The 13,416-nt window shown below is 36.5% G+C and overlaps 1 protein-coding gene across 1 annotated transcript in view; it reads left to right on the forward strand.

Moving 5' to 3' along the window:
- The window catches only part of LOC116274669 (calcium-dependent secretion activator 2-like), a 167,750-nt gene extending 155,851 nt beyond the window's left edge, over window positions 1-11,899 (forward strand). Inside the window, exon 3 of the mRNA XM_031665937.1 lies at window positions 9,657-11,899. Coding sequence (XP_031521797.1) covers window positions 9,657-9,740 — 84 coding nt within the window. The 3' untranslated portion in view covers window positions 9,741-11,899. The remainder of the gene's footprint in view (window positions 1-9,656) is intronic.
- The last annotated feature ends 1,517 nt before the right edge of the window (window positions 11,900-13,416 follow it).

The raw sequence follows: 13,416 nt of genomic DNA on the forward strand, positions 1-13,416 counted from the left end.
TTTTATATGCTAAGGATGACATTTTAAATTACGCGTTGTGTAAGAATTTGCACACTGTGTTTTCATGTCTGAGATTCCTATTGCTGTATACAATATCTGGGTTTCTGCTACCTGTGAGTGTGTTCTGTAAAGTTGCCTGCATTCTTGATGGCAACCATTTTGTTATGAAGACTGGATAATGCATGGATTATAGAATTTTGTTGCTTGAAGATAGCTGAGGAAATCATCTTGTTTGAGCATTTTCTTCCTCTCTCTTCATGCATTTTTTAGGTGAAACTGAGAGTGTCAATTTTGCATGCCTACCTAGCAAATTTGTTGCAGAGGGCAGGGCTAGACTTCTCTCTGTTAACTCTTCATTCTTCTCTTTTCTTCTGCTTCTATATTCTTATAAAAAGATAGTGCATCTATATAGGTGGGCTGTGGGTAAGTAAAGCTGGTGTAAATTCTCAATTTCACCAATGGCCTAGGCATTTAGCCCAAGCTAGGTAGCCACCAAGAACAGAAAGAAGCACATACAATTTACTTCAGTGTAGCATTCCCTAATTCCCAGGCCCAAGGAAAGGGTGCTCAGTTTAGAGCTAACACGTTGCAAAGATAGGACCTTGACAGATCTGAGATGCTTATGTTTGTGCTGTGCCATAGTCTTAATACTTTAAACTGGCACCACAATTAAGAAAGAATTTATGCTCATACCTATTTATAATCCTTTGAAGGGCACATTTGTTTATCAGGCTCTCCAATACCCTTGGTTCTTTAACTAAATCCAGCGTCAGCAAAGCCGTATCTTTCATGAGGGAGAAATGCCAAGTTAGTACTTAGAGGAATTCTGAGCCGTGGCACTGCTGCAGCTTTCTGATGGGGAAGTCCATTTGATCACAGATTCCATTTTACAGGATTACTCCTTCATTAATCAGGGAAATGCTCTTTAACTTTAAATGCCTTTCCTCAGGAAGTTATTTAGTTTTATTCATTTTCGTTTATTTATCTTGTCAGCTTAAGGGTAAGTAATGTTTCTTTGAATATCTATAGTTAGTTATGCACCTCATTAAGCAATCTCTATCTTATATGTGGATAGTTTTTTTTTTTTTTGTATCAGGAAGCTCTTCCTAATTTTAGAGTTACAATTTTCTTTTATGTTCTTTTTAAAAACAGTTATAGGTGGGAGCTGAACATTGAGATCACTTGGACTCAGGAAGGGGAACATCACACACCGGGCCCTATCATGGGGAGGGGGGAGGGGGGAGGGATTGCATTGGGAGTTATACCTGATGTAAATGACGAGTTGATGGGTGCGGCACACCAACATGGCACAAGTATACATATGTAACAAACCTGCACGTTATGCACATGTACCCTACAACTTAAAGTATAATAATAATAAATAAATTTAAAAAAAAATAAAAAAAATAAAAACAGTTTCTAAGAGTAAATAATCCAATTTCCCTGACTCTATGACCCTGAAAGCATCATAAGTTTTATGCTCGCTCAAATGTTACTCTTAAGTCAGTTTCGTGCATGTCCTCTGCTAATCCTCTGTCAGATTTACTCAATGGTTCTTTTTATCATTAAGCTTCTATTTTTAAAGCTTTTTCTCTTTTCTTTGGCTTCAGGGAGAGATCTTGAGAGAAAACACATGTACCTGTGTTAGCACAGTCACAGTGGGGGCTGGCTTCACCTTGACATACTTAAAGCTTTTGTCTTTCATTGTCATAAAAATGGATAGATTAAGGTTTTGGAAAGCATAGAGCATTAAACAAGTAACATACGCAAGCCTGTGACTAGCTAAGATAGTCATTGATCATCTGGTTTCTAGTACACTATTGGTTTTGTTTATAAAATTTAATTTTATATTGATTACTATCAAAGTAGTTATTGGAAGGATAATTTTCATTTGACACAACATAAAACATACTAAAGACATAGTCCCCCTTACAATTGTCAAAAATATTCATTTTTGTCATTGACTGTTTCTATAAGACAGTATGGAGAATCTTATTTTCATAAGATCGTTGGGAAAAGCATTCTTTTGCATCTGAATCTAGAATCTAGATTGGTGAATGGGAGTTTTATTTAGAGTGGTTAAGCTGGTGAGTTAAAATTTAGTGTCTTGAATAAACACTATTTGAAAAAAAAAATTCAAGCTGTTTAGGAGATACCAACTCTTTTTAGGGACACAGGGATGATATAAAATGTGTATGAATTTATCCTATAAATAGGTATCTGCTATCTGTGTGGTATCATGCAGGCATCCTCCAGGGCATATTGGTTCTACCTTGCTCTTAAGTACTTCCTCTTTCAGTGTGGATTAGGGCACATTCCCAGCATTCGTAACCAACATATGAGGCAAGACCATGGTCGCTCTCTGTGGCCTAGACTGGAGTACAGTGGTGTGATCAAAGCTCACTGCAGCCTCAAACTCCTGGGATCAAGTCATCTTCCTGCCTCAGCCTCCCAAAGGGCTGGGATTATAGGCATGAACCCCACTGTGTCTGCCATTTTTTGACTTTTTAGTAATAAGCCATTCTGACTGCTGTAAGATGCTATCTCATTGTGGTTTTAATTTGCATTTCTCAAAAGATGAGAGGATAGGGAGAGGAAAGTGAGGGATGAAATACTACCTATTGGGTACATGTACACTATTTGGGTGGTGGGTACACTAAAAGCCCAGATGGTTCATGCAGTATATCCATGATATGACACAACTACACTTATACCCCCTTAATCAGTCTGTCTGTCTGTCTGTCTGTCTGTCTATCTATCTATCTATCTATCCACCCACCCACCCACATACACACACACACACACACACGCCTATGCATATGTGTGTGTGTGTGTGTGTATATATATATATATATGAGATGTTTTCACAATAAAATGGATGAGTTGCAGTTTACAAACAGGGATTTTTAATCTGGATGGAATTCAGGGGGTCTGTGAACTAGGATGGGAAAACATTAGATCCTTATATTCACTAACCTCTGAGATATAGCATTCTCTTATATTATGACTTAAACAATAAACTACAGTAGTACTAGCAGTGTCTGTGTCATTATCACCAAAAGAAACACATAAATTTTCATATCACATTACATTCCACTGCAGCTCTCTCAAAATATGTGTTCATGAACTACACTGAAACTACGTTACTCTTAAATCCCTTTTTACAGTTTGTTAATGAGTCATAGAAACACGTATTACTATAGCACAAATTTGTTTATTGAAATAATTTTATAATTGTATTTCATTATAACTGCTTTTCTCTGTAATCCTATAGACTTATTTTTATGTGTTTAAAAGCATAATCCTGAGAAGAGATCACAATCACTAGCCTTCAACAGATTGCCGAAAGGTTCATGATTTAAAAATGTTTAGAAATCACTGACTTACAGGACTTGTGGAGGCTTCAGCACAGAGGAAATAGAATTTAAACACGTGGGAAAAAAAAAAAAAAAAAACAGGTGAAAAACCACTGGGAGTTTTGTTCTATCTGGGTTGGACTTCCAGATCTGTGTGAGTGATGGAGTTTATGTAACCTTCCTGTACTTGAGTTTTTTCATCTGTGAAATGGAGATAATAATGTACTTGCCTCCAAGGATGGTTGACGATTAAATCAGTTAATGAAGTTAAATTGCTAAGTACACTGCCTGAGCTAAATGTGAGCTGCTATTACTATTATTACCTACATCATTGCTTTCCCACAAGTATCTGCCATGGTTTTGCACAATTCAGCACTTAATTTATATTATCATGTGTGCTACTTTCTGATAATTATAAGCTGCATCAGAGCAGGATACCATGGCTTATACGGCACCGAACATATAGTAGACACTAAGCAATCAATCTATCTGAGTAAATAATTAAATGAACTTTTTTTAAAGTGCTAGTCAGGTATTGCCATATGCCCTGGAAATAAAAAGATGAACAAGGCAAGGTTCCTGACTTCCATGAGCCCACAGTCTACTAGAAGAGACATATTTATAAACAGTAATTAATTATTACGATTGTCCTGGCCAGCTTTACCAGCTCGGAGTGGGGTACTGATTTTTAAATTTTCCTTTTGGTGTTGAGCAAATCTAGAGGACTTGAATGTGATGATGCCCACCTCAGAATGAAAATATTATGCACACAGAAATTGATAACATGAATTTTTCATGAAGCTGTGAAAATTAAGATTAAGTATGTTAACATAATTAACACGATGCCTGGCATGTATATTTCAAATGATAGCTCTTTTGTTAAACTATATGAAACTGCCAATATTTGGCCATTTTTGATGTACAAAAAAATAAACCCCAGCTTTATATCAGTAAATTTAATAATATTCAAAACAGCAATAATCAATTCTGCTTGTTATCTGTCATCGGTGGTTCTATGTGTGGCAGTAATCTTATGAACATTCAGTTTTCAATCTGAAACTGGGTGATTCACTTTTAGGAATATTATAGCAGGTATATTCTTTTTAGGGGTATATTAAAAGACCCCAAGGTTTCACTCTCTCTCTCTCTCTGTGTCTACATATATACATGTAGATATATGTGTGTATGTATATATGTATATATGTGTGTATGTATATATGTATATATATGTACATATATACATACACACATATATCTACATGTATATGTAGATACATCTACATACATATATATGTGTATATATACATACATGTCTATGAAGTTCTCTTTTATACTTTCACAGTACCTAAAATCTTATTTACTGTCAAGGTATGTTTAAGAATATACAATTACAACAGCATTAATACTGTTTTCGTGTGTTTTTAATTTTGTTCGGATATGTTTTGTGTGTCCTCTCAAATTACATCTAGAAATTATAACTAAAAGTGTAATTTAATGGTATTGTGGTTTTATTATGGCATATATTTACTGTCTTTAAAATGGTTAGCTCTAGAATGACTCGTTAGGTCTGATTGACACCTTTAGTATGACAATCCTATTTTATTTATTTCTACTCAGCCAGCTTTCAAGCATTCACTGATTATTTGGAATTGAAATAGTCCAGTGCTCCAGAGTTAGGAGGAGACTGCAGTATTTAATTCAAGCATAATGTTTAGGAAATATTATTTTAATAATTAGAGTTTCCATCCCAAGAACTCTTTTTTTGAGCAAGTTCTTTCTTCTTTGAGATGGTTTATATGAGCTTGTATTTTCTAAGTTACAACAAATGATTGCAGAGGTAGTTTTTCTTTCCTAAATGACCTTTAATCTGTGCAAGATTTTGATAAAGCCATAAATGATATTTTTTCCTTTTTCAGTCATGAATTTTTTCAGTCCCCTTGGAATATATTCAATTCTTTATATACTGCTGAGATTTTAGCTTGATTATTGAGTTTTCTGTTCTAAAAATTATTATATCGCATAGAATTTCATTGCCATTCTGATTTTCTACTTTCCTAATAAACTTATATGCACATTTGATGGTGTACCATGGACAGAAGTTGTTGTCAGTGATTGTAGTTGGATGTGAAGGGCCCTTCAAGAGTAAAGATATTAAATACACTTAACCTCTGCTCATGCATGTTAGGAAGGGAAGTGGAGACCAGCCTTTTCTCTCTCTCTTTCTGCCCAGGATGCCTTTGTTTTTTAAATTGGCATCATTGCACATGCCAGTGCACTAAGGTGGCAGCTCTGGTGTGAACTTGGCCCCCTGCCTTCTTTAACAGAAGGATAGGGGGATAGTCAGAGAAGTGGATGATTTGAACAAGTTCAGAGCAGGGAGGAAGGGCTGTGTTGGGGACTTCCACCTTGGTCTCCTCATGCATGAAGCCGCTAGTTCCCTCTCTTTCCCACCCCTTCTTCCCCTCACTTTCTTCCTTTCCTCAGTTCTCCTTCCCCCTCTTTGCAGAGCTCTTGGCACCAGTCAAGCTGCCCCATCCCTCAGGGCCCTCTGCAGTGACTGATGCCCATGGCTCCCTTCTCCTACACCCAATGACCCTGGCTTGCCCATGCCTCCGATGAGAATTCAAAGGGAGCTGTGTCTATATGATGTACAGGGATTTACACTGTGACTTTTCCTTTACTCAGTTCCTCAAAATTGTATACATTTATGGCATAGGATGTCAGTCCTTAAAAGTTATATTATCAAAACAGTAGGTGGCAAGAAATTATCATAAATGCAGCAGGTTCTACAGAAGCCATGTTGGAGGAGAAAGCAGGATAGAGTCCACCATGACCATTGATTGTTGGGCAGATTCTTTCTAAGAAGCAGATTCACTCCATTATATCTGTTATCTGTTATCCCATACCAGCTTATGATTAGAGTCTTGAGCTCATAATATGGTCCTCTAAGGGGTAGTTGGTGGTCAGTGTTTCAGCTTGACCACAGCGTTGGGTTCTTTCTTTAAGTGTTGTGTTGTAATGCTTGGATTATAAAAGCCTAACATAGCCTCATTTGATCAGTTCACTGCCAACTCTTGTATCCTCATTTCACTAAACTTTGTTACACTCACTAGACTGCTACCAATGGAGAAAAACCTGTGGTTACTGTATATGCCATATACAACTTGCTATTTATTATTCTCTTCCCTGTTTAGAAGGCCATGGTTCCCCTTATCTACCTGGAGAACTCTTTCTGTCCTGTAAGACTGAGCTCACTGGCAATATCCTATAGGCTTCTTTCCCTAAGCCTCACCATCTTTCTTCCTCCCTCTTTCTACTTCTCTCCTACCTCCTTTTTCCCTCTCTCCCCAACTCACCTGCTTTCCTTTTTCCCCTCCCACATCCTTTTCCCCCTTCTTGCCATTTTTCCATGTCAAGAAATTTCCGGATATATAGGAATATGATGGAGAATGCTGACAAGCAGTTCTTTGAGTAGTCAAATTAAGATGTAATGGTTGAATTGTATAATGACAATCACATAAGCTACATATATAAAGCTTCTAGCTTAGTAAACTCTAAATGTGTTTTTTTAAACTAAAGAATGAGGGGGCCAGGCGTGGTGGCTCATGCCTGTAATCCCAACATTTTAGGAGGCTGAGGAATGAGGATTGCTTTGAGTCCAGGAGTTCGAGACCAGTCTGGGCAACATAGAGAGACTTTATCTCTACAAAAAATAAAAAAAATAATAATAATAAATTGCTGAGTGTGGTGGTATGCACCTGTAGTACCAGCAACTCGGGAGGCTGAAGCAGAGGATCACTTGAACTCAGGTAGTTAAGGTTGCAGTGGCCTATGATTGTGCCACTGTATTCCAACCTAGGTGACAGAGCAAGGCGTTGTCTTCAAACAAATAAAAAAGAATGTGGGATGTACTGCTCTTGTGCCAGGATAATTGAGTTGTGTTTCAATATTTTTTTGCCCAGGAATTTTTCTACACAGGGAAAAGATTATGCCCTCACCAAGGGGCATTTATAAATTTAAGACCCATTAGCTAAATGATGAAAGGGATGGAAAGATTTCAGTTGCTGCAGGTTGTATAAGAAGATTTTCTATATTAGAGTGTTGTTTACCCTCCTGAATCTTGAAACTACTTCATTAGTATTTACATCTGGGCATGAAAGTTAGTTATTACCCTTTCAGTTCCAACATAACTTCCACATAGAAAAATTTAACTAGTATCATTTGTAAGTTATGTCGTAAGTGTCTTATAATTTTTGTAAACATTTTTATGTGGTCTTTTCAGTTTAATATTCTTACCTATTCTAAAAGTATTTGAAAAATATAGCAATAATTATTTGTAGTCTAGTTTTTAAGTGTTTTTACCCTCAATTTACACATCTTTGAAGTTGCCAGACTACTCAGGCATTGCTACTAAATATTTGTCATCTTTACTTGCTTTGTGGGACCAAATTGAGAAGAGAAGATAACTTCTTAATTGGGTTTTGACAAGCCTGTTTGAAAAATTAACTCACAATTACAACAAGTGAAAGATAAAGACAAGCATGTTGAAAATAAGCTGTAGAATAAAAAGGATCCTGAATTCAAAAGTATGAATGTAAAAAATATGTTAGGAAGTATTCACACAACAAAAGGAGTCTTTGTTTTGCCATTTAGCTCATTATAAAGTTCTAAGTGGCAAATTTTGTTGGGATATTGAAAATCAGAAATGATACCACGTTACAGAGTTTGTCAACATTTGCAATTTTATTTTGTGTTCTAGTAGAAAAAGTCATGTTCACATTCCAAGTAGGGACAAAACCCCATTATTTCCTTTGGATTCTTCTTTCTTGTTTATAAATCAATGTTTCCCTTTCTGGGCCTCCCTCCATTCCCCACCCTTCCCAAGAACCACCATATTAGCAGAGTCAGTGCCCCTTGGTTGCACTCTACCTTTGACTCCCTCCTCGTGATTTACCTGGTAGATGAGGTTGGAAGGAGAAGCCTGGCATGCCTGCCTTTCTTTTTTATTTATTTATTTATTTATTTATTTATTTATTTATATTATACTTTGAGTTCTAGGGTACATGTGTACAACGTGCAGATTTGTTTCATATGTATATATGTGCCATGTTGGTGTGCTGCACTCATTAACTCGTCATTTACATTAGGTATAGCTCCTAATGCTATCCCTCCCCTCTTTCCCTACCCTACGAAGGACAGAAAACCAAATGCCTGCCCTTCTATGTGGAACTTTCTGCTGACTGGGAGCTCCCTTACCCCTGCTCTTTTAGGCTGTTAGCTTTGCAAGGGATTTTGTCTGGGAGTAGAGATGTAGGTTGTATTTTCCTGTCTTTTTGGTAGTGATAGTAGCAGAAGGGGGTGGGTCTGCCCTATGCAGGGTGGATCATTGTTTTAGATATCAGAAATGTAGCATAGTACATATGCCACATATTAGATAGTACCCCAGTAAGGTCCAAGGCAGGCTTTTTTTTCGTAAAACACATATTCCTGTAGCAACATATATGAATAATTATACTGAATGAATGCGAAGACTTCCATTACTTCAGATCATTTTTTTTTAATTAATATTTTTACTTGACAAGTTATAATTGTATATGTTTATGGTGTATAATGTGATGTTATGACATGTATACAATATGGAATAAGTAAATCAAGCTAAGTAACATATTTATCACCTCACATACTTTTTTTTGTCATGAGAGAATTTGAAATGTATTCTTTTAGCAATTTTGCCATATCAGGTTTTTCCCCTCCCCCAATGAATTTGCTGCATCCTTATGGGGAAAAATACTTTTAGAGTTTTCATATTGAATTGTAGATAGAAGATTACAGCTCTTAGTAAAATGTAGAGGAGCAAAATCATGTCATTTTTGTTAGGATCAGGGTGGATGACTTTAAGCTTTGGTAGTACCTTACTAGGAGCAGACCATGTGGGGTTTTTACTTTGGAGTTTTGCACTGTGGTTGGTTTTTGTACTTGTACAACTGGCTTTTTTTTTCTTCGCAATGCATTGTGTTGAGAGATTTTAAGCCTTGTGTCAGGGAGAATTTTGACCATGGAAGATGAGTGAAACTGTCTTTGTCTATAGGAAAACAGCTCTCATTTTAGAGGCAGACCTGTATACTTAAGACCTTATTCAAAGCAGAATGACCTCTGTTTGGACTGTGTATAGAAGAGAGAATCTTTTCCTGTTTTTAAGGCATAGGCAGAATAATATTTGCTACTTTTAAATTACAAGACACGGAAATCCTGTGGGGGTTACAGAAGAGCCAATCATGGATTCATGTGTCTTGTCCACAGGCTCAAGTCACCACTTTGCCGTCTGGGTTCTGGAAGGAGAAACCTTACCTAGGAGATAGGGTTCTGAGGCCTAACCAATCCTAACTAGGGACATTGACTGCCAAAGACTGAGAAGGATATTACAGTGCTTATAGTCAACAGAGGCTTAAAATCTAAGGTATGTACAGAACTCCTGTATATCAGTATGAAAACTCAGACAATCCCTGAACAATATGAGTAAGGGATATGAATAACAAGTCAAAGAATAGGAAACTTAAATGACCAATAAGCTCTATTCATTTCATGTAGTTGCTGTATTAAATTGCCATAAACGGAATTGCTTAAAACAATAGAAATTTATTCTCTCACAGTTGTGGAGGCCAGAAGTCTGTAGTCAAGGTGTCAGTAGGGCTGAACTCCCTCTAGAAACTCTAGGGGAGATGCCTTCCAGTGGTTCATCCACCTAACCAATTACATGCTTGGTTTCCGTTTTCTCGTTAATAAAACGAGAGTCTGATAGTATCTGCTTCATTGCAGTGTTGTGAATTTTAAATGAGATAAGACATAGAGTGCTAAACACCAAGTGTTAAGTAAAGACTCAAATCGGAACTTATTACTGTAAGTTTCTATTATTCAACAGATTATAAGTAATATACTTGAAATATTAGCTAGTGCAGTTTATAAGAGCACTATATGAAACACCTTGTGAGTAAATAGACTTATTGCTATGTGTGGCAATGGATCTTGTGCTAGTCCTCTTGAAGATTTATTCCTTACCCTTCATAGCCCATCTTGTAGGTATGTGTTTTCGTAAGAAATTAACATGCAAAAAGCAAATGTTTGGTTCCTCTATCTCTCCACTTGACTATGGATTCTTTTTGTAACTGTTTTACCCTATAGCCCTACTTATTGTTCTTTTTTTAAAAAAAATGATAGTAAAACATTAAAAGAAGTTGTTTACCAAAGATTTTAAAATGGAAAAGTAGGTAAAATGAGACATAGGAAATAAAGCTAAATACCAAAGACAACTAGAAACAATCTGAAAGTTGTAGATTTGATAAAAACAGTGAATACTATGTCCACTTTATATTCTTGTAGGTATAGACTGCTACTCACATGTATTTTCAGGTTAACCATGTCATTTTGCTTATCGATTTATATGGAATATCAATCATTTACTTTTCCCACCTGAGTAATCTGTTAGTATAACCTTGCCAATTAAATAGAAACTAACTAGAACAATAGTAATTTACTGCTAGGTCTTGCTAGAACTAGTTGTTTGAGTGGATTATACAAACACTTGCTTTCTCTCATGATAACCTCCTCTTTTCCCTAAATCTCAAACTAAATTTGAATAATTGGTGACATGAATGTTCTTCTTGAAGTTTGACATGGATTATGAATGTAATAATTAGTTGGCGAAATCAAGTTCTTTGTCAACATATTGAAAAATATTGTGCCAGCAGATCCAATGAAAAGCTTTACTTCTTTGTTTTACTTTTGTTCTTATGGGTGGTCTGTGGATGTGAGGGAACTAAAAAGACCTTTTTATTTTTTAAAGTTGGCCTGTACCTTATAACTGTAAAATGCATTGTAAGTTCTATCACTGTTTTCATGCATCCTCTATGAATCATGAAATATTTTGTCCCTAATGTGCATTCAAATATTAGCTGCTTAGCTGGAGGTGCTAATAGGTTTTGTGTAAAGACATCACTTGTCTTCAAGAATGTATGTTATATATGGAAAAGTGATACCAATATTTTATGTCAAAATAGAAACTTCCTTACAATTATAAGATTGAAAAAAAAATCATTACAGATCTTGGCATCATCTTTAGTAAATTGGGTGAATAAGACGATGATTTAAATATAATGATGGGTGCTGGCAGTGAACACACATCAGTTTGTGTATGAGCCAAGTAGTATTCTAAGTGCTTTAAAGACTGTACATTGTTTCTTTTAATCCTCATGGGAGTCCTAAAAATTTGGTACTATTGTTATCTCTGTTTTACAGGTAAGGGAACTAAGGCACATGAGTTTAGATAACTTGCCTAAATTGTAGAGCTAGTGTAGGTACAGGATTTAAACTCAGGCAGTCTGGCTTAAGAATTAATTAAACTTGCAAAATTCAACAATTGCTATTCCTGGTAAAACTAATGAGACTTAAGACTATGAAAATTATTATATACAACAAAGCTTTTTTTTTTTTTCTTTTTTTCTTTTTTTCGAGACGGAGTCTCACTCTGTAGCCCAGGCTGGAGTGCAGTGGCGTGATCTCAGTTCACTGCAAGCTCCGCCTCTCGGGTTCACACCATTCTCCTGCCTCAGCCTCCCGAGTAGCTGGGACTACAGGGGCCCGCCACCTCGCCCAGCTAGTTTTTTTGTATTTTTTAGTAGAGACGGGGTTTCACCGAGTTAGCCAGGATGGTCTCCATCTCCTGATCTCGTGATCCGCCCGTCTCGGCCTCCCAAGTGCTGGGATTACAGGCTTGAGCCACCGCGCCCAGCCAGCTTTGTTTTTAAATATAAAATTTTAAAGCTCCATGAGATCTGAATGAAGGAAACTTTGTGAACAGATATGCTGTATGGGCTGCTTTATTTTTCATTGCATGAAATATCCTAGGGAAAGTGATACCTTAGGGTATCAGAACTATGCAATGATTAAACTGTCCTACCTTGGGGGCAGGATTTATTTTTCTGTGTGTCGTAATTTGAATGTTTGTGTTCTCCTTGAGACGTTGAAATCTTAACCCCCAAGGTGATGGTGTTAGGAGGTGGGGACTTTGGGAGGTGATTAGCTCATGGGAGCAGAGCCCTCATGAGTAGAATTAGTGTTCTTATAAAAGAGGACTAAGAGAGACCCCCTTACTCTTTCCACAATGAACACAGCGAAAAGGTGCTTTCTATTAACCAGAAAGCAAGCCGTCATGAGACACTAAATCTGCCTTAATCATGGACTTTTTGGCCTCCATAACTGTGCAAAAATAAATTCCTGTTGCTTATAAGCTACCCAGTTTATGGTAATTTATTATAACAGCCCAAACAGACTAAGATACTGTGCCTTTCTGGTCCTTCCTTCATAACTTATTTAGCATATTATCATATCAGAAGGTCAGTTTCTTGGATAAAATACAACAACCATGACCTCCTCTTTGAATCCCTGGGTACACAAAAGAGTCATTAGGATAGGAAATTGTTCCTTTTCGATCACTGCTGTAGCCCTAAAATTGTGTGCACTTATTAGTACTATGCACATAGTAGGATCTTGATAAATATTTGAATGAGTGAAATAATAATGTAGACATTTGGAATAGATGGTTCTTAGATTGTATTTCTAGAGAGAATATGAAAAACAGTAGGACATGGCAGGTCCTTAGTCATGCCAGAGAAGCACCTTTGTTTCATCAAATCAAATAAGAAATTGATTTTTTACAAATCAGTGCACTAGGTCCTGTAGGAAGATGAAGGAGCATAGTGAAGTCCTACCCTGAAAAATCTTACAATTTGAGAGGTAAAGGCAACAGCCTTTGTAAGAGAGGAAACAAGTAACATTATTTTCAACACTAGAAGAAAAATATCACAAGGTAGTATAGAAATAATTTCCTAAGAAAGGATGTAGGGTATGAAGAAAATAGTACTTATTGCTTAAAAGATAAAGGAGTAGTTTTTTTACTTTAAAAATGCACATGTATGCTGTATGTACTGTTTTAACTGCAAAATATGTTAAAATACAAAAATGAAAAAACATGGCTGGGCGTGGTGGCTCACGCCTATAATCCCAG

The sequence above is a fragment of the Papio anubis genome, chromosome 4 (assembly GCF_008728515.1).
Source record: "Papio anubis isolate 15944 chromosome 4, Panubis1.0, whole genome shotgun sequence".
Taxonomy (NCBI): Eukaryota; Metazoa; Chordata; class Mammalia; order Primates; family Cercopithecidae; genus Papio; species Papio anubis.